The 26,478-nt window shown below is 43.9% G+C and overlaps 1 protein-coding gene across 4 annotated transcripts in view; it reads right to left on the minus strand.

Moving 5' to 3' along the window:
• PIBF1 (progesterone immunomodulatory binding factor 1) overlaps positions 1-26,478 on the minus strand; it is a 178,423-nt gene that overhangs the window by 120,117 nt on the left and 31,828 nt on the right. For all 4 annotated transcript variants that reach the window (XM_053307224.1, XM_053307225.1, XM_053307227.1 and 1 more), the window contains exons 6-8: positions 3,566-3,699; positions 1,803-1,911; positions 219-400 (exon numbers count right to left, since the gene is read on the minus strand). In XM_053307224.1, coding sequence (XP_053163199.1) covers positions 219-400; positions 1,803-1,911; positions 3,566-3,699 — 425 coding nt within the window. The remainder of the gene's footprint in view (positions 1-218; positions 401-1,802; positions 1,912-3,565; positions 3,700-26,478) is intronic.

The raw sequence follows: 26,478 nt of genomic DNA on the forward strand, positions 1-26,478 counted from the left end.
ATATTAGAGGGCCTCATAAATTTCATTTCTTGAATTTTCCTAGCAGGGCAATCTAGGCAAAATGACTTTGCCCAGTCAACAACAGACTTCACCTACTTAAAGTATTTACACCTACTGAAAATATTTACTATAAATACTTTTGTCCAATAAGATTCTGATAACAGTGGAGGGGCAAAGGGCTGTTGATGTTGAAAGGATGAACTAACAGAACTACAAACCTAGATGTCACATATTTCTCATACATTTCTTCTCTGGTTTTTTTGGCATCTTCCAGCTGAATCTGAAGCCTTTCAAGACGGTCTTCTTCATGTGCACAACGGACATTGAGCTCCATATTTTGACGATTGAGGTAATCTTTATCCTTTTGTAGCAAGGTGACAGACTGCTGTAAAGCTGAAACCTTGAACAAAAATAATTATAACATGCAATCTACCTGGTTGCAACTGATGATCACGCTTGAGGCCAGTAGAAGTCAGATCAGTGGCTGCAATTCTGCACTTCCCCATTGTAACTGGTGGCACAACTCACTTGCACAAACAACCTGGATTTGCATTTATACTTATTCCTTGAGCTTCAAGTACAGTTGCTCCAATAGTACATTTTACTCATTCTTCTTTTTCTGCATGTGATACACTATCATATGGATATAAATTACTCTAAAGCTTGTGTGTGTGTACATACACACGTACACACACACACACACCCCTATCAATTTGGATGATCATGCAGTGGTTTTAATTATGTTCTTCTGTTGAGCGTTTTTTCACTCCAGCTTCCCTCTTTCCACATTTCCTTCTTGCTATCTAGGCTTTAATGGTAAAAGAATGGAATCTAATCAGGTTCCCTTGCTTCTCCTTTACCCTCTCTATTGAAGACACACCATTGTCTGTAATCTCAATCACTAAACGCACACAAAGAAGGAAAACAATCATTCATGTTCTCTCCTATACTTTCTTATAAGGATTAGGATACTAGGAAGTAAAGTTTTGCACAGCAGGGAGTGTATCACACATTTAAAAAATAGCTCCGCCTCTCTAGGCAGTATAGGTGATCTCTAAATCATGAATACTTATATCTGTGTTGAAATGGAGACGCTACTTTCAAAAGGTAGGATAACACATGGCAATGTGTAAATAAAACAGTCTGTGATAGATGGAATTTTAGACAACTGGCAGAACTAGATATGGATAGGGAACCTTGTTTATAAACAAGCTGGGAAGGAGTATATGATACCATGGGGTTCAAATTACAGATCATTCTAGGCACAGACCAAATAAAAATGTAATAAACAAATGGAGGTTCCAAAAGAAACTAATTTAGAACTTTTGTTTTGTTTCAAATAAATGTTTTGAATAAAACAATATATGAAAACTAGTATGTGTAAGCCCGTTGTAATAACGGGCTCTAGTGGGGGGGCGGTTCCCGCTGCCGCCTCACCCGCCTCGGGCGCACTCCTTGGGCCGACACCTCCGCCGCCGCCTCGGGCGCTCTCTCCGCCCGCCGTTTCTTGTGGCGGCGGCCGCCGCCATCGGAGCCAGTCGCCCCGCCACGGCCACCGCCTCCTTGGCCTGCACTCCTTTGGCCGAGGCCGCGGCTCCGCCGCCGCCGCCTCGGCCGCACTCTCCGCCCGCCGCTTCTGCTCCTTCTGGTCTCCCGTGGCGGCGGCCGCCGCCATCGGGGCCAGTCGCCCACCGGCGGCCGGGTCCAACATGGCCGCCCATCTCCGCGCATGCCCAGAACGGGCGAAAAAGACACGGGCGGCACGGACGCACGCCCAAGGCTTTTATGGGTAAGGATGCTACCTCTTTTGATAAATCATTCCTTTCTTTGGTTAGTGCTTTGTGGGACACTTCTAATATTTCATATTTTCTTCGAAGCTCTGACAAGTCATGCTCAAAGGTATCACGTTCACTGTTGAAACAAAAGCAAATTACGATAAGACATACTGAAAAATTATAAGTCATTAACCTCTGTGTGCTTCTGTAATCACCTCCTCTTCTGCAGATCTAACTTGTCCTTCAAATAATTTTGCTCCCACTGGGTACACAATAATAAGTTACATAACTCTTGTGATTTCCTTCATATAATTTGTTTCGATTGCCATATTTGGGTTCTTCCAGAGGTGGTAGAAGCAAATAAGATGCAAGATTTGGAAAAATCGTCCATGCTCTTTCACACCTTTAATATAGGCTTGCTTTTTATATTGTGAAAACTTGTCTGTGAAAGTCATGGACATATGCATAACATTGGGAAAATCCAGCACAAATCCCACAAAGCTCCCACATAGGAACATAGGAACGTAGGAAGCTGCCATATACTGAGTCAGACCATTGGTCTATCTAGCGCAGTATTGTCTTCACAGACTGGCAGCAGCTTCTCCAAAGTTGCAGGCAGGAATCTCTCTCAGCCCTATCTTGGAGAAGCCAGGGAGGGAACTTGGAACCTGCTGCTCCTCTCATCTTCTCTGGCTGACATAGCTAATTTTCACATTTGATAGTTGCAACATGATTTAGACATGTTATGTACCATCTACTTTCCTATGCATGTTTTCTAAATACAGAGAAGGAAGGACCCTGAGACAGCATCAAATAAAATATGGATACTTTCAGAAAATAGTTTCCACAAAGGGTTATAACATATGAATCATTTTAACAAGTGTTCAACAATCACTACAAGTCAAGTTTAAAAATAAGATCAAAAGGAAGTGCTATCAACTTACAAAGAGAAACATTCAACACTTATTAGACCAACCAGAGATTCTTAATTGTTTATTCTGATAAAAGAGAGTTAACTAATCAATTAAATAGACTTCAGTGATTATGTCTGCTTGAGTATCCTATGGGGTAGCATCCACAGTGTAGTACTGAGGCAATGTGCCTCCACTAGTGTTCCTGTCACTGTTTCCAGGTATTCATCCTCTCCAACATGCTGTTGCCAAACATTCCCTGACTCTCGACAACAGCTTTTCGTGGTGGGATGGGGGATGCAGAGAATTTCAACAGGGAGAAGTTGGTGGGGAAGGTACCTTGTGCTGGTACAAGTGTCAGTGTTATACTCTGGATGCTACCACTGACAACTGCTAGTTTAAATGTTTAAACTGGTTCTATTGAGAAACATTGGATCACACACACAGAAAGACCAACATAAGAGTTAGCGCAAGTACATCTCAGTGCCAGAACAGTTCCCCAAACCAGCAAAAAAAGGGCTTTGCTAAAGGACTCTTGGCAATACCGTGGGTGCTTTGTAGGTGGCTGCAGAGGGAGGGAGAACCTGGAAGCTGGGCAGAGCTTTGCTAGCAGGCATCCTCTATCTGGTTTCTAGGCTTCTGCTAGCAAAGCTCTGCACATTTTCTCCCGACTCCCTATGCAGCTGTGTCATTGCCAGGGATCCCTCAGCAATGCCTTTTTTACAGGATCAGGGGGCTGCAGCGGGGCTGAAATTTCTCATGTTCTCTTCTTTTGCTGGCAGCACTGTGTACATTGAGTCATTATGTTTGAGATGCAAAGTAATTCTATCTATGTTTACAAATCAAATTTCTGTCTACGATGATCTGAGATATACTTACCATTTTACTTTATCATAATTCTCTTGCCTATAGTCACCTTGCTGAATCATTTGTTTTGTATCAGCTAGTTCAAGTGTTAACCGCTGACATCTAACATCTAGCTCTGACCGATTCCTTCTTTCTGCTTCATAGTTCTGGAAAACACAGTGTAAAGTGCACAAGTGGTAATGGCATTTATTAATCTCAAAAATGCTCTTTATGATAGGCCTCCCTATTTTATTAGTCAGCCTATCAAGCCTGTAACTGATGGATACTAGCAGCACTTTATGCAGCATTACGTCCAAGTAAATTGGACAAAGAACAAAGCTATATAGCCACAGAAAGTAAAAAAATAATGAAATAATCACTTTAATATTTCACACTACATTATTTTCTAGCTCTGTGCTATATGTTTCTTGACTGCAAAAACTGATTTCTCTATCTCTAGTTTAAGTTACCAGCTTAATTATCTATGGGAAACAAACTGAAGATCCCAGAGCAGTAACACTGACGGCCAGTTCCTTCACCCTGAAGAGGTCAGACTAACTCTGGCCATGACTGGGGACCAAAGAACCCACACAACTTGTTCCTCACACCCAAGAGCTTTGGGCTTGTATTTCTTACATAGCACTCACTTGTACCATGTATCATATGGCAAAATGCTTTTATACTGGAGAAGACTTTCAAAAGCAGCATCTGTCAGATTTTTAAAATGCACCAGATCACCCAACTTTTGGGGTATACCTCACATTCTCCTCAACCCAGCAGCTTAGCCCAGAGATTACTGCAGAGACCTCTGGGGCGATCTCCTTTTTCCTGATGGATGGAGTACCCACCAGGTAAGCAGCTAAACTATGCACTTACAATTTTGAGTAGAGTAAAGGAAATTGACAAAAACTGTTTGGAATGACAATTGTGTTTTCAATTCCAATAAGATAAGATATGGACAGGTCATTTCACATTACAGTTTCAAAATGTATACATGATGTAATATCTGACAAGGATAATAATGTGCTTGTAAACATGCATATTATATATGTTATAGCTCACAGTCTTCTGTACAAAGTAGAAAGACATTTCTCCCATCATTTAAAATGTTTTACCTGACAGGTACAGATTCAGCTCTATTTTCTCTAATTTTTAAAGAATTGCAATCCAAACTTATTTTTCCTAAAGTGTGTCTGTTTGTTTCATTGACTTAAAAAAAGAAAAAGCAAGACTGATAATTTTATTATATGGAGAGAGTTTACTTTTGATACCATTTCTTCTTACCTGTGGAGCAAAAATAACAGCTGAAAAATCCAAGAATGGCATCCAGACTAAGTTACTCATGAGTGATTTCTCCATTTCAGTGGGACTACTAATGAGTAATTTAATTTAATTGTCAGTCCTACACATTGGTATGGCTGTAACCGAGCAGCAGCATCCCACAAAAATAAAAATGAAAGCAGAGACAAGAGGTCATGCTCTAATAACAATCTTAATGTGGGAAACAGGAACTTTGTAATGGTTAACATTCATGCTACAATTGCAAATGGAAGTAAAATTATATTTCATAGTTCATTTTGTTTATGTTAGAAAATGTTACCTTTCCAATCACATAAAAGCTCAAAGGGATTGTGTAATTCAGACCATCATCATAATCTTTTTATGGTTTCTGAGTTATTTGGATGAAAGTTTGCAAGAAGGAGCAAATTACTACTTATTTTGCTTACAAGGGATAAAAAAGAGGAAGATAAAAAACTGGAAATTAGGGGAGTGCATAAATTAGCCAGCAGAGTAAAAATAGAGGAATAATCAACTCCAATCCTAACCATAGATTATATCTGTTTAACTGAGTGAGAGAGAAGAATGCTCATGAAATGAAAAGTAGAGAAACTGAAGAGTATGTTAGAGTAAGAGAAAATATTGGGAACTATTTAGATGATAAAGCTAAATACTGGCATGGGAAGTTGGGAGTAATTTTGGATAGTGTATCTAGTGAAAAACAATCAAATGAGAGTAAGTTAAATTGGAGGGAAATTACGAACGAAACATATAGATCTTGAAGTGCAACAGAATAAAGTAAATATTGAGTCTTTTTAAAATTGTTTGGAAGAACAGCCAAGTTATTCAGAATGGAACTAGAAAATATAATCTGAAATTTAGGGCTTTTAGACTCTGGTGAATTAGTTTTACAATTGGAACATGCACTTAAAGAGGCATGTTCTTGGAATTGTAAAATACTTTTGAAATTGGTCTTGAAATTGCAGTGAGAATTGGCACATGAACTACTAGAAAATGAAATAAGGCAAGAGATGATCTGGCTTCTTTCTCCTCAGAGTAAAAGAGGCAATTCTGCAAAAGGTTTAGAGGGATAAAAAATTCTGCAAAATTTATGAAGGACAAGAAATTACATTTCTGACAGATTAACATCCACATAAGTTTTATAAAATTGAGTTTAGTTTCTTAATTCAAAAGTTAAGAATGGAAGAAATAAAATATAATTGGGGCATTCCCTTTAAGCTCAACAGCCAACATCCTGACTAATGAAGTGTGTGAGCTTTGAAGGTCAGCAATATGTTCTGATCTTGCAGAGTCATTCTGGAGGGCAGGAAGTGCTTGGAACTCTAATGGCTCTTAAGCAGCAGTATACACACGGGGGCGGGGCGGGGTTTACACAAGGCTCCCATTGCATCCACACAGTCCCTCAAATTGTGCATGCTTCATTAGTCAGGATGTCAGCCAATGTGTTTATAAAAATGGAATGGATTGTTGTTAAAACTAAAACTAATTGTTGCTAAAAGCAAAGGAATTGTTGGACGTAGCATCCTAATCCAAATAATTTAAAATGGTTAATTAGTTAAAACTCTGTACTTGATGTTTCCTCTGCTGTGTGACCCTCAGTGCGGCGTTTCCGAAGCCAAAAAATACTTTTGGAGGGAGAGGAGAGCAGCTGCCCCTTCCTCCTCCATGCACATTTGGCCACTCGGCATCACTCTGGGTTGAGGCCTGAAGCCTCTTCCATAGACACAATCCCTGTTCCACACTTTTAACACTGCACAGAATGTGAACCAGTGTATCTTGGCAAACTATCTTTCCATTTTAAAATAATGTCTCGGACTGCCACACCTACCTTCATTGCAGCACTGAGGAGACAGAGAGACAACCTAGATACTCAATGAAATTCCTATACTTCACAACTAGGCGCAGAGCCAGCTGAGCAGTGGCCTGGGTCCAGCCCTGCCCAGTGGCCCTTCGGAAGGCATCCCGTGCACGTGATGTCACGAGCATGGGGTGTGTCACGAGCACGGGGTGTGCCCCAAGCGAAAACACACACACACACACACACGGGCTACCGGAAGCCCCAAGCAAGCGCTGGCTTGCCTATCCTTTTCAGGCAGCATTCCCCTTTCTCTTCGTCCAGTTTGCTGCCTGAAATGATATGGAAGCGCTCGCTCAGGCTCTTTGGAGCTCGAGGCCATGCCTCCTCTGCATGTGTCATGCACAAAGGGGCCGTGGCCTCAAGCTCCAAAGAGCCCGAGCAAGCGCTTCATGGCCTCGAGCTCCGAAGAGCCTGAGCGAGTGCTTCCGTATCATTTCAGGCAGCACTTGCTGCCTGAAAGCGTCTATTCTCCCTTTCTCTCCCCCTCTGGAGGAAAAGGGGAATAGACGCTTTCAGGAAGCAAATGCAAGCCAGCTCCCGGTAGCCAGGGCGAGGGTGGGGGGAGTTTGTACGGGGCTCTTCTGGAGCCCGAGCCACGTCGCCGGGGGCTTTGGTGGCTCCTACCATTGGCAGCCCAGGTTCTATGTACCTGTTCACACAACGGTGGCTACGCCCCTGTTCACAACATCATGAGTAATTAGGTAAATCGGATCTTGGGAAGGGTCATGCTCCCTCTGAAAGACAAAGTCCACATCTTGGGAATGCTTCTGGACCCAACACTGTCCTTGCAGGCACAGGTGGCGGCGTTGTGCAGAAGCACCTTTTACCAACTGCAGCTGGTATGCCAGCTGCAACCCTACTTGGAGAAGTCAGACCTGACCTCAGTCACTCCTGCGTTGGTAACATCCAGATTGGACTATTGCAATGTGCTCTACGTGGAGCTGCCCTTGAAGACTGTTCAGAAGCTTCAGCTGGTTCAGAATGCTGCTGCAAAGATGCTTGTGGGTGCAAGTCACTTCACAAATATTACACCCATCTTGCATCAGCTTCATTGGCTACTGTTCCGCTTCCAGGCTAGATTCAAGGTGCTGGTACTGACCTTTAAAACCCTAAACGGCTTGGGGCCGAGGTACCTGTTGGACTGTATTCACCCATATGAATCTGCCAGAACCCTCCGCTCACCATCTCAGGCCCTGCTCATGACCCCATCACTAACAGAGATATGTTTGGTGGAGACTAGAGATAGGGCCTTTACAGCTGTGGCCCCTCAGCTTTGGAACGCCTCCCCTGAAGAGCTTCGCCATGCTCCTTCCCTCAGTGTTTAAAAAAGATATCTTAAAATGCACCTTTTAAAGGAGGCTTTTTAATGCTGCATTTTTTGGGGGTCATATCTGGTAGGTTCTTTAGCTTTTTATAATTTTCAGTTTTTAGCTTTTAAAATAACCTTTAATTTGAACCTAATAATGATTGTGGTTTTTAATTTGATGTTTTTGTTTAATTTAGTTAGTTTTATTACTTTTATTGTATCTTATGTCTATGTTGTTGTTGTGAGCTGCCCCGAGCAGTAGTGCACTGGAGGAGTGGGGTATAAATATTTTAAATAAATAAATAAACAAACATGGGACGCATTAAGGCTTGACATGTATTCAGCACATTTGAATACACACACACACTCTCTCTCTCACTCACTCTCTCTCCAGTCCTAGCAATATAGCTTGCAATGTATGTGGAACACTGTAAACAAGTTCACTGACAGAAAATGCTACTTCTGAGTAAGCACAGTCATGCTCAGTTGTAGCAGCATTAATGTCAGTGTGCACCATCAAATATCTTAGCTGTAATGAAATTAGTTAGGTTAATTAATTAATTAATTAATTAGATTTTTATACCGCCCAAAACTTACATCTCTGGGCGGTTTACAACAAAATAAAAACAACATTAAAACATTAGTTAAAAACAAAACATGTAAAACAGAACAATTAAAATTTTAAAAAACAATATTCTAAAACAACATTAAAAACAATCAAAACAGTATCAGTTAAAAGTCTGGGTGAACAGATGCGTCTTTAAAGACTTTTAAAAAATTGTCAGAGATGGGGAGGCTCTTATTTCACTAGGGAGTGCATTCCAAAGCCTAAGGGCAGCAATGGAGAAGGCCCGTTCCTGTGTAGCCACCAGACGAGTTGGTGGCAAATGCAGACAGACCTCTCCTGATGATCTCAATGGGTGGTGGGGTTCATAACGAAGAAGATATTTTCTTAAATACCCAGGGCTCAAGCTGTTTAGGGCTTTATAGGTTATAATTAACACCTTGTATTTTGCCCGGAAACATATCAGCAGCCAGTGTAACGCCTTCAATACAGGAGTAATACGGTCTCTCCTAGATGACCCAGAGACCAGCCTGGCTGCCACATTCTGGACCAACTGTAGTTTCCAGACTAAAAACAAGGGCAGCCCCACATAGAGAGCATTGCAGTAATCCAGTCTAGAGGTTACCAGCAAATGTACCACTGTTTTGAGGTCGTCAATCTCAAGTAACGGACGCAGTTGGCGTATCAGCCGAAACTGATAGAAGGCACCTCTGGCCACCGACTCAACCTGGGACACCAGGGAAAGACTTGGATCAAGAAGCACCCCCAGACTGCGTACCTGTTCCTTCTAGGGAAGTGTGACCCCATCCAGAACAGCCAGATCAAAATCGTCTCCCAAGTTTTGACCCCGCACTATGAGTACCTCCATCTTATCTGGATTCAGTCTCAGTTTGTTATCCCTCATCCAGCCCATTACCGACTCCAGACAGGCATTTAGGGAGATTATGCCCTCTCCTGATGATGCTGACATGGAGAAATAGATTTGGGTTTCATCAGCATACTGATAACACCCTGCACCAAATCTCCTGATGATCTCTCATGTAGTAGCTTCATGTAGATGTTAAACAATATCGGAGACAATACAGAGCCTTGAAGGACACCATACAAAAGTTCAGATTTTGAAAAACAACAGCCTCCAATTACCAGCTGAATCTTCACTTCAAAGTGCAAGAACCTATTCTTTTGACCTCTATAATTTGTTTGAACTTTTTCAGGGAAATGAAAAGAGTAATGAAAGTCTTTTACAGAAGTTTCAAAAGGGATGACAGTGACATGCTCATGCTTAACCGAAGGAGAGAACAGATAACCACAACATTTAGTCAGAGTTCATTTTACTTTGTGAACAACACATGTATATATAAATCCTACAGCTCTGAGGCTGGAGCATCTGGAAGAGTTTAGGTCAAACTAGATTTTATCTTAGCAAATGTGCAGCACCAATCCTATGGTTGTTGAAATAGTGGGAAATGCAGGACTTATCCTGCTCCAGAAGGACAGGTCTACAGCCAAACTGAATCCTGTGCTGAGGATCAAGATGCTGGCTGCAGTTCTGAAAGGAATGCAAATCTTGGACAGTTCTGAAAGGAGCTGTAGCGGACTGTGAGTATAGAAAATTTCCTTTCCTTCTGACTCAGCCAGTTAATGCTTAACTCACTGACCAGTCTGAGTCAGTTCTGCAGCACGAAGGAAGACACTAGCACTGAGTCATCCCTTTCCTCTGCTTGAGAAGCAAACTGGCAGGCTTAAAAATCTTTAGCTTTCCAAAAACCAGAAAGAAAAAAGAAAATATTCTGGTAGGGTAAATCTCACTGCCACCAGATCTCTCCCATAAAACTGGGCTGTCCCTAACGGGAATTGGAGTGATTAAAAATCACCGTCTTCCTCTTCTTTCCTTTTGTTACCAGGCAAGAATTAAGAAAAAATAAAACCTCTCTCTCCCATGTATCTGCCTGCACATGGAGCTAATTATTAATTTGGCCAAGCTTTCCTTGAGATGTGTTTTGCACCAGAGAAGTCCTCCCACACCTCCTGCTAGATTAATAGCCAACCCTCTGAGGCTTGTAAAAAGTAAAGAACGGGGGGGGGGGGCTTTTATTCAAATACTACAGACTGCTTCCATTTGAGGCCTTCTCAGCTTTTTAGATACAGTTAAAAATACTCAATAGGTTACAAGAATACTTCAAAAGCACCCCAAATGATGCTGGGGCAACACACTTTTAAAATATTGGTTACATAGTTGCAAAGAACAGATATTTTGGAAATGCAAAGCACACACCCCAAGCAACAGAAATTCGAAAGCAAGTTCTTACTAAAACACTTTCTCCTACCCTAAACTTCCAAAGCCCAAGCCTTGGCTTCCTGTTCCCTTGAACTCAACAAGCTCCTGATGAGAACCAAGCCTCCAGCAATCCTGTTTCACAAAGATCTACAGTCATCCTGCTGTAGCACAACTCTATTGCTGCATGTCCTGTTCACTCCTCCAGACCAGACTTCCTTTCTTCTTCCCAGAATTCCCAGCAACAGCTCTCTAGGTCTCACCCACCTGGAGTACTGATTGCTGAGCCCTGGAGTACACCAGCCTGTCAGTCAAGACAAGGGTTCACTTCCTGTTAACTCTTTAGAGGGAGGGGAGACTGGTCACTACAGGAGCACAGTCAGGTAAAGTGATCAAGACCTTCAAGTAGGTAAAAGACAGCTGGGTATAACAGAATAGATTGAATGTTGCTCCAGCAAATGTTTGGAGATGACTGACTATGTAGAATAGTTTGGTCCCGTCCCTTCCCTGAGGAAGGCTCTGTGACTTAAAGGGGTCTTGTGCAATTTTGTAAGTGCCAACTCTGGCAGCACTGGGCAAACTTAACTGTGACTCGCAGCTCCTCAAATCAGAGGATGAAATTAATGCTGTATCTTTGGGTCATGGCAGGATGGTGGAACGTGTTCCCCTCATGAAGAAGGTGCTGGTGGCAGGGGGAGGGTCACCTGGGTTCTGTGTTATTTTATCTCCAATTGGAGGGGTTTCCAAATCTAGGGATATACAATGCATTTACAAGAGCATATCAACAAAGGGAAAGAGAAATGCTTAACCTCTTCTGTGTCCACCAAAAATCTAATGACTCCTTGGACAAGAGTATTGGTTACTCATCGTGGATGTGTCTTCTTTCTGCTGGGTTTGAGGACATCTCACATGGGTTATCCTTCCCACATGCTCCAGAGGACAGGACTATCTTAATTAAGCAAAAAGCTTTATAAGTGTGGGAAGGAAAACCCCACCCAGTTCTGATCAGTCACATTCAAGTTACAGAGAGAGGGAAGTAGAGAAAAGTTAAGGCACAAGAATAGACACAGATGCACGGACAGGTGGATCGTGATGTCCTCAAATCCAGCAGCAGGAAGCAGCCTCCATGTTCCTTTCTCTGCTGTTGGATTGAGAACATTTCACCTGGGACATGCCACAGCTAGTAACCCCAGGTGGAAGCATCTACTGGGACAGAAGAACATGTTGGAGGATGCATCTGCTGAAGGCTGCCTGAGAGAAGGAATGCAGATTGAGTTTATAGTGCTGAGTGAAGATGGATGGAGATGTCCATGTGGCTGCGGAGTGTTTTGGCCAGCAGAGCATTTGTGGAAAAGGCGGCTTAAGTAGCTTCTGGCCTAGTAGAGTGTGCCACAATCTTGAGTAGTGGCCATAGGTTCTTCACTTCATATGACAGCATTATGCAAGCCCTAATCCATCTAGCAATAGTAGAAGACAATACTTCCTGGCCTATGGAAGCTGGGAGGAAACAAACAAACCAAGTGTCTGTGGATCTGCAGTGTGTGATAAGTACACTTTCAGGCAGCGTTTCATGTCTAGTTTATTTATTTATTTATTCATTTGATTTTTATACCGCCCTTCTGAAAAGGCTCAGGGCAGTTTACAATTAAAAACAGAAACCATTAAAATTAATAACAATTAAAACAGATATAAATATTAACACCAATTAAAAATATCTTTAAAAACAATTAAACGATCATAACAATTAAAACCCTGAAAATCAGGTTAACGTTAAAACAATTAAAACTAATTAAAACCCTAAAAGGCCAGGCCAAACAGGTGAGTATTTAGGGCTCTCTTGAAGGTCAATAAAGAATTAAGATTACAAATTTCTGCTGAGAGTGCATTCCACAGCCTGGGAGCAGCCACAGAGAAGGCCCGCCTCTGCGTCGCCACCAAACGAACCGCAGGTAACTAGAGATGGACCTCCTCAGGTGACCTTAACGTGCGGTGGGGATCATGTAAAAGAAGGCGCTCTCTAAGAGATCTTGGACCCAAGCCGTTCAGGGCTTTAAAGGTAATAATCAGAACTTTGTATTTTGCCTGGAAACATATCGGCAGCCAGTGTAATTGTTTCAAGACAGGCATAATATGGTCTCTCCGGGTTGCCCCAGAGACCAATCTGACTGCCGCATTCTGAACTAACTGAAGTTTCCGGACTACGTACAAAGGCAGCCCCACGTAGAGTGCATTGCAATAGTCAAGCCGGGAGGTTAGCAGCTGAGGCACCACTGTTTTGAGGTCATCCTCTCTGAGGAATGGACGCAGCTGTCGAATCAGCCGAAGCTGATAGAAAGCACTCCTGGCCATGGCCTCCACCTGAGATACCAGGGTGAGGCCTGGGTCCAGGAGCACTCCCAAGCTGTGCACCTGCTCCTTCTGGGGGAGTGTAACCCCATCCAACACAGGGAAATCTCACTCATCCCTCAGATTCTGAGCCCCCACAATGAGCACCTCTGTCTTGCTTGGATTCAGCTTCAATTTGTTCTCCCTCATCCAGCCCATTACTACCCGTAGGCAGGCATTTAGAAAATGAGTGCCATTTCCTGAAGATGAAAAGGAGAAGTAGATTTGGGTGTCATCAGCATACTGATAACACCCAGCACCAAACCTCCTGATGACCTCACCCAGCGGTTTCATGTAGATATTAAAAAGCATTGGTGACAAAATGGAGCCCTGAGGGACTCCATATAACAGTTCCCATTTTGAGGAGCAACTGTCACCAAGCTCCACCATCTGGAATCTACCCAAGAGATAGGAACGGAACCACTGCAAAGCAGTGCCCCCTATCCCCAACTCCCCCAGGCGATCCAGAAGGATACCATGATTGATGGTATCGAACACCGCTGAGAGATCCAGAAGAATCAGCAGAGTCACACTTCCTCTGTCAATTCCCTGATAAAGGTCAACTATCAGGCCGACCAAGGCTGTCTCAACCCCATAGCCAGCTCTAAAGCCAGTTTGAAATGGTTCTAGATAATTAGTTTCCTCCAAGACTGCCTGGAGCTGGTCGACCACCACCCTCTCAATCACCTTGCCCAACCAAGAGAGATTGGAGATTGGCCTATAATTATCCATTGCTAAGGGGTCCAGGGAAGGCTTCTTTAGGAGTGGTCTAACCATTGCCTCCTTCAGACAAGGGGGCACCCTACCCTCCTTCAGCGATGCATTTATGATATTAACTAGGCCATCTCCAACAATCTCCCTGCTAGAGAGAAGCAGACAAGTCAGACAAGGATCCAGAGAACAGGTGGTAGGCCGCACCGCCCCAAGCAGCTTGTCCACATCCTCAGGAGTCACAGATTGAAACTGATCCAATCTAATACTGCAAGAGGGATTGCAGGACACCTCCTCCATAGACCTTGCAGAAATAGTGGAGTCCAAGTCGGCCCGAATACAGGAGATCTTATTTGCAAAGAACCCATTAAAGGCATCACAGCAGAGCAACTCCGGGGACTGATTGGAAGTAGAAGGAGCAGAAACCAAACTCCTCATAACCCGGGATAGCTCCGTCGAGCGTGAACCTGCAGATGCAATGTGCGCAGACCAAAATCTCTTTTTTGCTGCACGCACTGCCACCGCATAAGCCTTCAAATGGGTCACATGCTGAATCCTGTCAAATTTGAACTGAGTTCTCCTCCACTTGCGCTCTAGTCACCTACCCAACCGTTTCAGCCCCCGCAGCTCCTCAGTATACTAAGGCACCATTTTTGCAGGTTGGAAGGGACGCTTAGGAGCAATCATGTCTACTGCTCTGCTGAGTTTCCTGTTCCAGGTTCCCACCAGGGCATCGACAGAATCACCGGCTGCACCAACGTCAAAATCCTCCAAGGCTTTTTGAAATCCAACTGGGTCCAGCAGCCTTTTTGGACAGACCATACTAATAGGTCCACCACCCCTACAGGAGTGGATTGCAGCTGTGAGACCAACCTTAACCAGGTAGTGGTCCGTCCATGACAATGGGGAAACCACTGGATCCCCCATCCATGGAACACCCCCCTGATCCAAACAAAAGACCAAATCGAGTGCATGGCCGGCAACATGAGTTGGTTCAGAAACTAATTGGGATAGGCCCATAGTTGTCACGGCTGCTATGAACTCCTGAGCCGCACCAGACAAGCCAGCCCCCAAGTGGATATTGAAGTCCCCCAGCACCAAAAGTCTAGGAGACTCCAACACCAACTCCGCGACCAGCTCCGTCAGCTCAGTTAGGGAGTCAGTTGGGCAGTGGGGTGGATGGTACACCAACAGAATCCCCAATCTATCCCTAGTTCCCAGCCTCAAAAATAAGCACTCAGTACAAGTCAGCTGTCTCACAGGGGCCCTGGTAAGGGAAATGGTATTCTTATGGACCACAGCCACTCCACCCCCCACCCACTTCCCCTGGCCTGCTCCACGACAGAGTAACCTGCTGGGAGAAGCTGAGCCCACACTGGACCACTCGCCTCCCCCAACCAGGTCTCAGTTATACATGCCAGGTCAGCTCCCTCATCCATGATCAAGTCATGGACAATTTCGGTCTTATTCTAAACTGACCTGGCATTGCAGAGGAGCAAGGCCAGATTCTGTGGGTCGTTGGAGCTGCTCTCCGAGGCCGAAGAGTTGACAGAGCAGTTGGAAGTGGAAACAGTTACTAAATTACTGATTTCCCTTCCCCTGTAACGGCCAGCTGCTCTGCCAGCTCCGATTCTTCTATCCCCCACCACTACAGTAATAGCTGCTCCCAAACTGCCAGGCACAGCCCCAGCACCATTCCATTCAAGAAAGCCCAAACACATGTCTGCAAAAGGCCTGACCCAACCCAACCCCCCAGCCCCACCCCGAAGGTCCGGCCCCCTTTGGCAGCCCCCTTTGGCGGCCGGCTTTGGCGGCCACCTACAGGCGGCCCGACGGCCACGCTGACGGCTACGCCTTTGGCAAGTCTCCTTGCTTTTAAATTTGCAAGCCCCAGAAGCCACTCCTCACACAAGCAGCTCCCAGGACAGGCAGCAGGTGGAACGACTCAGCAGTCTGAGAGGCTGGCAACCAGCCAGCAGGAACTTGGCAGCCGACAAGCAGGCTGTACTCCGTGCTGGAATGTCCACAGGAGGCAGAGGGACTAGATGGTGAGTCCCAGCAAGGCAGATAGAATGGCCCTGCTCCCCCTGTTACCTTCCCACTTGCTTCTGGCAAGTCTCCTTGCTTTTAAGCTTGCAAGCCCCAGTTTATGCCATTGTTTATGCCCAAGGCATAGTTTATGCCATTGTTTCTCCAAGGCATGGATTGGTTTGGGGAAGGAAGGAAGGAAGGAAGGAAGGAAGGAAGGAAGGAAGATGTCTTGCGAGTGGTGGAAGACCAAGGAAACTTTAGGAAGAAAGGAGGGATCAGGTATCAGACAAACTGAGTATGGCTAAAAAATACAGGTTGGGATCTGCCGAGAGTGTGTGTAGTTCAGATACACATCTAGCTGATGTGATGGTGACTAGGAAGGCCAGCTTGAATGAAAGGAGGCAGAGAGGTATAGAACAGACTGGTTCAAAAGGTACTGTATGTAGTACGTGTAACACTTTATCTACGTACCAGGAAGGAAATCTATGGACCGTTGAAGGTGATGTGAGCATGGCACCCCTTAAGAAGAGCTTAAGATGCAGATGGGAGTGCAGACCCTGTTTAGTAGAGGAAGATAATCATCGCCAGGCTGCCGCTTGATGTTTCAGCGTATTAGCCCTGAGGCCCTTGTCCAGACTGTCTTGCAGGAAGAAAAGCAGCTCTGGAAATCCACACTCCTCAGTGGAGAGGCTGTGACGATGACACCAGCAGAGGAATACTCTCCACGTGGATTGGTATATTCTATTTGTGGACTTTCTCCTGGATGCCAGAATGCTGTCCAGGACCTTTTGAGTACGTATAACCATATCTGTTCAGGATGTTCCACAGTTGCCATGCAGCAAGCTTGAACCACGCTGGGTCATGATGGAGAACTGGACTATGGTGAAGAAGGTCTGGTGATACTGGATTATTACCAGGGGACCGCTACTTTCAGGTGCAGGATGCCTGAGAACCATGGTAGGATGGGGCCAATGTGGAGCAATGAGGATCACTTGAGGAGTCGAATCCTGCAAAGTAAGCAGCTGAGAATTGGAATTAGAGCAAGAGTGTAGATAAGCTCCAGGGGCCAAGGAGCGCAGAATGCATCTGTGGCTTCTGCGCCCCCGCAGGGAAATCGGGAGAAGACCCGGGTGAGTTCTGCGTTGGCCAGGGAGGCAAAGAGATCCACCTGAGGATGGCCCAGGGCTTGTGTCAGGAGTTCGAACACCTTGTAGTGTAGGCTACAGTCTGCCAGGAGTGCCTCTTTCTGACTGAGCCACTCTGCTTGTGTGTTCAGTGACCCACTGACATAGTGTTCAATCAGTGATGCGAGGTGAGACTGCCCACTGTAGAAGAAGAGTTGCTTCTTGATTTAGAGATTTGGATCTGGTGCCTCCCTAGCAATTCACATGGCCACGATTTTGTCCATACAGATGAGGACATGACACTTCAGCAAGGGGGCTGGAATGTGTGTAGGGCTAGACATATAGCTCCAAGCTACAGCCAACTGGTGCTGTGGCTGCATTCCTGGAGGATTCATTTCCCTCAGATGGAACGGTGTAGACACTGGGCCTCCCATCCCAACAGGCTGGCATCAGTAATCACAATAATCTTCGGAGGGTCTAGGAAGGTCTTGCCTTGAGAAAGACAGGACTGGTGGGTCCACTACTGGAAGGAATGGAGTACTTGCGATGGAACCTCAACTTTGGTTGTTTGGCACGGCACTATCGCGGTCTGGTGAGGCAGCAGAAACCACTGATGGGTACGGATGTAGAAACATGCACAAGGCACCACATCCATGGATGCCACCATCAGACCCTGTAATTTTGCCAGTAGTAGTGGTAGTTTCTTGCTAGCTATGATGTGTTGAATTAGTAAGGTGATCTTTAGTATGCCATCCTGTGGAAGAATGAGGCAGTGCTGAGAGGTGTCTATTATCAACCCCAAATGATGAATCTGTTTGGATGGTGTGAGGTGGTTCTTTCCCCTAATCACCAAGAAGCCGTGGTCAGACAGAGTTTGTAGGATGACTTGTACATCCAATTCCACATTCTCTAGCGATGATGACTTGATCAGGTTATTGTCCAAGTAAGCAAACACCTGTATTTTCTTTAGGCAAAGGTGCTTAATCCAAGAGGCCAATTGAAAGAGCCTTGTACTGGAAATGTTGACCAACATATCTGAAGTGAAGGAGCAGGCGGCTTGCCAAATGGATTGGGATATGCAGGTATGCCTCCGTCAGGTCCACTGATGCTAGGAGGTCCGAGTGTTGGAGAGCTTCTGCGATAGAACCAAGAGTCTCCATCTGGAACTTCCTGCACTGGAAGAATTTGTTCAAGAATTTTATGTCCAAGACCACTCTGAGGAATCTGTATTTTGGGGGCACAGTATATAAAATAGAGTAGATGCCCTTGCCCCTTTGGTTAACGGGCATTGGTTCTAAGGCACCTATAGACACCAAGTGATAAACAGTACTGAGGAACTTGGCATATTTGGTAGGCAAATGTGACCGGGATGTTGGTAGGAAGTGGTCGTTGGGGAAGGCAGTCAGTTCTATTTTGTAACCAAGCAATATAGTGTGTAGTAGCCACCTAATTGCGAAGCAGGGAGTAACTTGCCTAGGGAGCAAGAGGTTGCTGGTTCGAATCCCCACTGGTATGTTTCCCAGACTATGGGAAACACCTCTATTGGGCAGCAGCGATATAGGAAGATGCTGAAAGGCATCATCTCATACTGCACGGGAGATGGCAATGGTAAACCCCTCCTATATTCTACCAAAGAAAACCACATGGCTCTGTGGTCGCCAGGAGTTGACACCAACTCGACAGCATATCTTTATCTTTTACCCATTTGTATGTTGGTCTCCCAGGAGGGATGTGTGAAACGGCTTGAGGTCAAGCAGGTTCACCATCGAACCAGGCCTGTTCAATGGCTTGACCTCGAGCCAAACTCCCTTGGCCCAGTTCAGCTCAACCTCAATCCAAACTTTTTTTAAAAAAGAACCCCTTTTTAAAAAGCAAAACTTACTGCATGGTCCAGTGGCCTTTGGAACCTCTACAGATGCGGGGGTCTCCAATGATCCCTGCTCCCCCCGCCAGACTCATTTTTGGGCCAGTTCAGGCCATTTACGGGCCTTTTTGGTCCTCTGCCTGCTCACATCGACCTTCAAAATGGTCACCACAAGCAGGCAAAGGGCTGAAAAAGCCTGTAAATGGGCCACGCTGGCCCTAAAAAGACTGGGGTGAGGACAGCGGGGGGGCATTGGAGACACACACCCGTAGCAGCACTCCCCAGAGTCCACCAGACAGGGTGGCAAGTTTTGTTTTTTAAAAAAATTATGATCCCCCTTCCCACAAGCTGGTCCCGAAGTAGTTTGGCCTTGAGCCGAACTGGGGCGTGGCTCAATGTGCACGGAACTGAACCAGGCCCGGTTTGGTTCAAGTCCAGTTTGATTCGAATCAAACCGGGCTTCCTGGATCCATACACACCCCTATCTCCCAGGTGTGGAAGAATTGGGATAGGCGGCCTCCCAGGGTTGGTAGTGAGACGTCAGGAGGACTGCCTAGGCTTGGATTGGATCCCAAAAGCCTGTTGGGGCTTGTTGGGTGTTCTGTTGTGCTGTTTGTTCCAAAAGAAATGTTGTGGTCTTTGGTCTTTATCCCTTGGTCTGAAGGCAAGATTAAAAGGATGAAAGGACTGAAAAGGCTTGCGTGGAAGGCACCTATCGTCCCTGTGAGGGGCAGAGGGAAATGTCTTCTTTTTGTCATTAGTTTCTACGAGTACTTCCTGAAGGGCCTCCTCTCCAAAATGTATATGGTGCTGCAGCCAGATTATTACGTAAGGCTGCATCCACCTGCCAGTGCATGGCTATCACCATGGAGTCACCTTAAGTGGCGCAGTGAGGAAATGTTTGACTAATAAGCAGAAGGTTGCTGTTTCGAATCCTCGCTGGTACTATATCAGGCAGCAGCGATATAGGAAAATGTTGAAATGCATCATCTCATACTGCACGGGAGCAGGCAATGGTAAACCCCTCCTGTATTTTACCAAAAGAAAACCACAGGGCTCTGTGGGCGCCAGGAGTCGAAATCGACTTGACAGCACACTTTACTTTACGTACCACCACGGAAGCTGTGGAGCTGAATGTGAAGAGAATTGTGTCAAGGATAGCATCAGCTATAAAAGCTTGCTTTTAAAAAGTTTTTTAGCAGCGTCTGACGTTGTCAGGTAATGTCCAATGGAGGGGAGTGCGGCAAGGGAATAAGGATGCCCTTGCCATAACAGAGGCCATTGTGGAGATGCCTATAGATAATGAGGAGGCTTTTTGCCCCCTTTTTTAGGTTAGACTATTTTCATTTGAGCAGTTCACATCATGAGGCAGAATTGCACCAGACAGCAGAGCCACAACTGGGGCATTCCTTGGGGCAACTTGAAACATGTCTGAGGAAGCCTGTGTGAGAGCATAAAATTTGTTAACCAGCAGAATGGGCTTCCTATGCACTGCTGGTGTTTGCCACTCCTGTTTGACTGTAGCTGCAAAGCAGTTTGGAAATGGAAATAGAAGGTATTGTGGCTTTGTTGTTGGGAACACTAGGTTTTCCGTAGATTGGGTAGGCTGCTCTTATGGTGAAGTTTAGGCCCAGCGTATGAATGGCTGTATGAAAGGATGCGTAAAGTCATCTGGAATTTTTGAATAAAAAGCCTGCATGAACTGTTTATATCTTTTCTTGGCCTTTTTAGGTGAACTCCCTGATGAGGAGAAATAGAGGAGGAGGAGGAGAAGAAGTACTCTCTATCCCTAGCCCTCTTTAAAAAAAAAAAAGGATTTGGTGCACTGGCACTGCTGCAGTGACTTATCCAAAATACTCTGGAACTATGTCTGCCAGGTTGCAGGCATTTCAGTGTGAAGGGTAGGTATGAAGACCACAAGAGGAGATTGATTAAGGAGTGTGGGAGGGAGGAGGAGAGAAGGCCCTGGTCTCACTGGTTCAGGCACTGTAAGTCTGGGTGGTGAATTCAGCATTTCCTCTCCCAAGTCTGGCCAGGCTGCATTGGTTGTGAAGGCCTTCCCACGTTGTCCTTGTCGAAGCGCTGTTCTGTTTTCTCAGTTTTTCTCTGCTGTTTTTTGCAGTACCCATGCAAACAATGCATTGCCTTGTTTGTAGTGGTTGGGAGAGGCCCACGCGAAGCACTTACCAGATGGCCCCTCCAATTGCTCCACAAGTTCTCTGGGTATTTCTCTCAGAGGCCCAGTTGAGGCAGCGGCAGGAGTAACAGGCCCGGCAGGAGGAGTCTTCTCTCACCACAGTTGCTTGGGAGGCTGTACAAGAGAAGTGGTTGGTCCTGTAGGGGCCTCCATGTTTCTGGGAGGCTCCGCAGGTGGAAAGGTGGGATCCACTGGCAGACCAGGCACAGCCGGTGCTGGAGAACAGCTACGTTTGTGCGGCCTGTGGCCCGAGGAGTGCTCTAATGGATCAGGACCGTCTCCTACCTCTAGCGGCACCAGTGAGAACCTAGAGGTCAGCAGCAGCTTGATGAACAAGTCAGAGTAGTCTTACCCGCAGGTGGGAAGAGAGGATTCTTGCCCTTGGGCGTTAGGATGTGCCACAGTTTGTGGAAGTGAGGGGGAGGGTTTTTAAGGAGTAAAAAGGCGAGGAGGAAGAGGTGAAGGAGACAAAAAATGGAGGGCAAAGGAGACAGAACTAAGATTTAAGGCATAAAACAAGAGAGACACTTGGCTGAAGGCAAACATGGAGCTAGATGTAGGACTGGAAGAACTGGGTGGGGTTCTCCTTCCCAGGCTTATAAAGCTTGTTTACTTTATTAACATAGTCCTGCCCTCTGGAGCACATGGAAAGGATAACCCGCGTGAGATGTCCTCATCCAGCAGTAGAGAAACAGGGATCTAGTTGCAAGCTTCTTTGGCTCATAACCATTAATTATTCCAGAAGAGACTAAATTGTATTTGATTTACCATTTTCAGTTACTACATTATCTTTGGCAATTATTACCTTCAGTTGATTAAATCTAAAATGTCAAGCTTGAAAAAACGTTTTCACTGCTCTTACCATGTAATCATAATACTTGTCCACTGAGGAAAACATGTGCTTAGGTTGGAGAATACCAACTGCTGTCACAAGACATGATATTTGCCAGAACATCTCATTAGTGCAAATGTTTAGGATTATAATGCTTTTAAAAAGTCATCTTTGCTTGGAATTAAGGGTTCAAGCTTTTTGTAATTTCCTAACTATTCAGCAACTCTGTATGGGTTTACACGGAGATGGAGATATCCATATATTTATTTTAAAGCGTGCCCACGGCTTAGACATGCCCAGTAGCATTTTTGACCTTTTTTCTTCATCAGCTGACAAGCATGCCATACCACAAACTGCTTTTGAAATTCCCTCAGTTTCAAAAGAGAGTTGCCATGGGGCACCTGTAGAGGAGGGAGCTGATGTTCAAGAAATACAACCCAAAGCCGCAAAGCATTGAACTAGTTAAATGGTTCTTTGGATCCAGGCCAGAAAGGCAATCTTGTAAAACTACAAAGACTATATTCCTTGAGATAGGAGTGAGTTCTGGAAGTCATAACCCAAAGATACTCAAGTGAGAGCTAAGTGTAGCGTACATTCTCACATGGATGCGTACATCAACAAACGTAAGTAGTGTCTGTAAAGACAGCCCCATGCTTTAGCAATTACTATGAGAAACCCAGTTTTCTAGCTCTACATAACTGCAACTAGCACACATAGTGGTTCATAACAATGCAGTTCAGTATTTTCCTAAGTATGACAAGTGAAGTCCTGTCTATTCCATCACGCCGCCTTTCAGTTACAATCCCATTATGAGTTACTATCATATTTCAGAATGAGTTTCACATACACAACTGTTTCTACGGTGACCAAAAGGCCATTAGGTTGGCACGAGTACTCTCTAGTCAGACTAACAATTAATTCTGGTCTATTTCTATGGACTTCAAATAGACCAATAATACTATCTATCCTCATTTTAAGAGGCAGAAACTATTTGAGCTTCTTCTAGAACCTTCCCTATCTTTCAGTGCTGTATTTTCAATAGCAGCTGTCCAAAGGCTGGAGTGTGCCTATTAAAGAGACACACTTAAGGCCTTAAGACAGATGAAGGCCTGTGTTTACTGCAGAAGACATGCAAACTGTTTCTTTTAAGTATTTAAAGTTCGTTTACAACTGTGTGTAATGGATAAGCAAGCACAGTCAAGGATAATAAGATACATGATATCTTGTATTCTGATATACTGCATTATAGGCATTTATTATTAACATGGTTCTCCCTCCCGCTTTGAAGATCCAGCTGTATGTTATATCTGCTAACACTACTCTCTGTTTTTCACTCCATGGTATTGGAAAATGACCATCAAAACAGTATTACAACTACAAAGAAAAAAAGCTTTATTTTGAAAAGCATGTATAATGATCTTAGCTACACATGCTACTTTCTCCTTTTGCTCTGCAGATTGCTAAAAAGATTATTTCAATTTCTTTTTCTTGTTGTCTTATGCTAGACTCCCTCTCTTTTTAATTGTTCTATCTATGGGATCTTGTTAACATTGCTTAGTGAAATCTGACCTTTAAATGTATTGTGCTTATTCTGAATCTTGAACCTTTTAGAGTCATGTTTCAGTCTCCCTGCCATCTTCACAATCTCAACTAATCCACCACACTATTTGCAAGACTGTTTGAAGCTGTCTCAACTTCTTAAAAAAGGTGAACTCTACACATGTTGGAACCTCCCAAGAACTCTAAATTATAATTTATTCTTCTTCTTACATATTACATCTTCATCATCATTCATATATTCTATATATTGCATCCTGTTCTACTGCCATTTAGGGATTAAAGGGGAAGACACTGATTTGCAGCACATTAACAAAATGTTAGTAGTAATAGGCAAGTTCACTTTAAAAAAAGTATCGCTGATGTCACAAGACACTATTTACCCTTAAGCTAGGTACAGACAATTTTCAACTTGTCCAAGCAGTTGAATCACCATTAAAAACAGGTGGATTTATTTAGCCCTGAAAAAACCTAGTTTTTTCATACTTACACCTTTCATTTACAAAGAAAGACTAAGTTCAGATGCAGCAAACTGGTCATAATTGCTTAAAATAATCAATAGGTTTGCAACACTTGAAAGACCATTATAGTTTCCCCAAATTGTTTGAGGAAGGTCCCAGACTGGATTAGGAAGCACAGTCAAACCTGATTCCAAGCCCCCAACTTGAGCAGAGATTGGCAGAGTTCTGTTTCCAAATACAGTTAGAAATGAGTCAGACTGGTTGCAATATCTGAATCAACAGAACCTGTTTTATTCTAACCATTAACTTCAAACTTTTTGATTCAGTTCATGTTTTATTTAAAACATACACTTTGGTAGAATAAGCCAGGATTGGCCAGTTCAGATGTCACAATCTATCCCAGCTTCTTTTTAAAGACAATTATAAGCAGAATTCATCCAACCTATAGGCAGGGAAGGGAGGAGCGTGCATTCCCAAGGCCAAGAGGCAGCACGCAAAGCTAAGTTTAATGCTGGCTTTGCATGACACCTAAACCACCCGTTTTGAATCAGTACTTCCTTTTTTGTGTAAAGTTTGCCCATTTCTTGGTCCTGAGTCTACAACCAACCAACTTCGTTAGGTATTCCCAAGTTCTAGTATTATGAGCATAGTATGTATTATGAAATAAAGATAAGAGATGTACTTATCTGCTTTCTCCTACCATTCATAATTCTGCATGCCTCTCATGCCCCTCAATATATTATTTCCCTAAATTCTTTAATCTATTCTCAAAGGAAGATGCTCTAAGCCCTTGATCATTTTCTTTTCTATATTTGTTCAGCTCTATGGCAATTATTTTGGAGATGCAACAACTAGAACTGTATACAGTATTCAAATATAGCCACACAATTATGTAATTATTCTTGCTCTAAACCTCTGGGAGAGACAAAATAGAAATGCATATGCATGAATTAAGCTAAAAATAAGGTATTATTTTCTTATTACGCATGTACAAAAATAATTGGAAATGGATATTTAAATTAGGAGTAAATGTTACACCCAGCACGGGAACAAATTTTTAAAAGCAGCATGCATATGAGAAGCTCTTCCATCCCACCACCTTATAATTTGAAGGTACATTATGTTTTACTGTGTAAGCAGCTAATGATGTGGAACAGGGTAGGGAAAACACAAAACGTAATGCAACATCACCTGGTGAGTGAGCTAAACATTACAAAAAGGAAGAACTTGCCACAGGATGCCATTTTTACCAGTATCCCCAATGGTAGGTGTAATGTCTACTTCTACCTTCATTCTGCCCTCTCAGTGATCAAAATAAGACTCACAGAGCTCTGGAGAATGGGGTATTAATGCTCCTCCAGAACTCTACTAGTCCTATTTTTCCATCAGAATGTTTTAGATTATTTTTTAACTTAAATTTGATATGATAAAAATTTATAACAGGAAATCAAGCAATAATTTTTTCATACATATGGGACATTTTTTGTACAATCAGATAGAAAAAATGTACAACATCAGTTGCTTAGGTGGGTGGCGGCAGGGAGAGGAGAAAGGACACTTTACTAAGCAGACTTGGTTTGCCTACATACCAAGACAAATCTGAGAGAGAGAGAGAGAGAGAGAGAGAGAAGGTAGCAGGAAAATTCTGTATCCCCAGCCAGACCCTTCCCCTCAGGTACTCATTACAAAGAAGAAGAAATCCTGATCTAATCTAACCACAGAATCATAATCATATTTGTCATCACTTGAGGGTACTATGCTATTATTCAAAGCCTCATCTTCCTAGTTTACACCCAAGTTCTTGTCCAAAGGTACCAATCTGCCCTTGTTGTGGGGGCAGGGGGTGGGGGAAGAGGCCAACAATCCCCATCAGTCATGGGTTTCTTGAGGACAATTCCACCCTAATTCCATCAATCCGATGAGGTTAGTGATAATATTTAGCCAAATTCCAAGACCTGAAATGATCAAGGAAGAAATGAGTGTTGTATTGGCTGAAACTCCCACTTAAGTGGCCAGTTTAGGATGGAATTTAAGTCTATATTGTTTCCAATGTCAGCCAAAAGGCCTAGTATTTTGCAAGTAAGTTGTCTTCATCTAAAGGGGCTGTGGAATGCACTCCCTGCGGAAATCTATAATTTGAATTCTCTATTAGCCTTCAGGAGAGCCCTTAAAACGTATCTGTTTGGCCTGGCTTTTCAGGTTTTTTAAATTGGTTTTAATATTTCAGAGATTTTAATTACTGCGACTGTTTAATTGTTTTAAAATGTTTTTAAATTGTTAATTGTTGTTACATTGTTTTTTAATTTTTGTTTTAGCTCTTTACTGTTTTGATGGTTTGTTTTAATAGTAAATTGTAAAATTGTAAAAATTTTAATTGTAAATTTTCTGATATGAGGTGGAATTCATGGTTCCATCAATGATGGCAAGCCGTCCAGGACCTGATGCAGCAAAGCAGCCCCAAACCATGATGTCCATCAACAT

The sequence above is a fragment of the Hemicordylus capensis genome, chromosome 3 (assembly GCF_027244095.1).
Source record: "Hemicordylus capensis ecotype Gifberg chromosome 3, rHemCap1.1.pri, whole genome shotgun sequence".
In the NCBI taxonomy this organism is placed as follows: Eukaryota; Metazoa; Chordata; class Lepidosauria; order Squamata; family Cordylidae; genus Hemicordylus; species Hemicordylus capensis.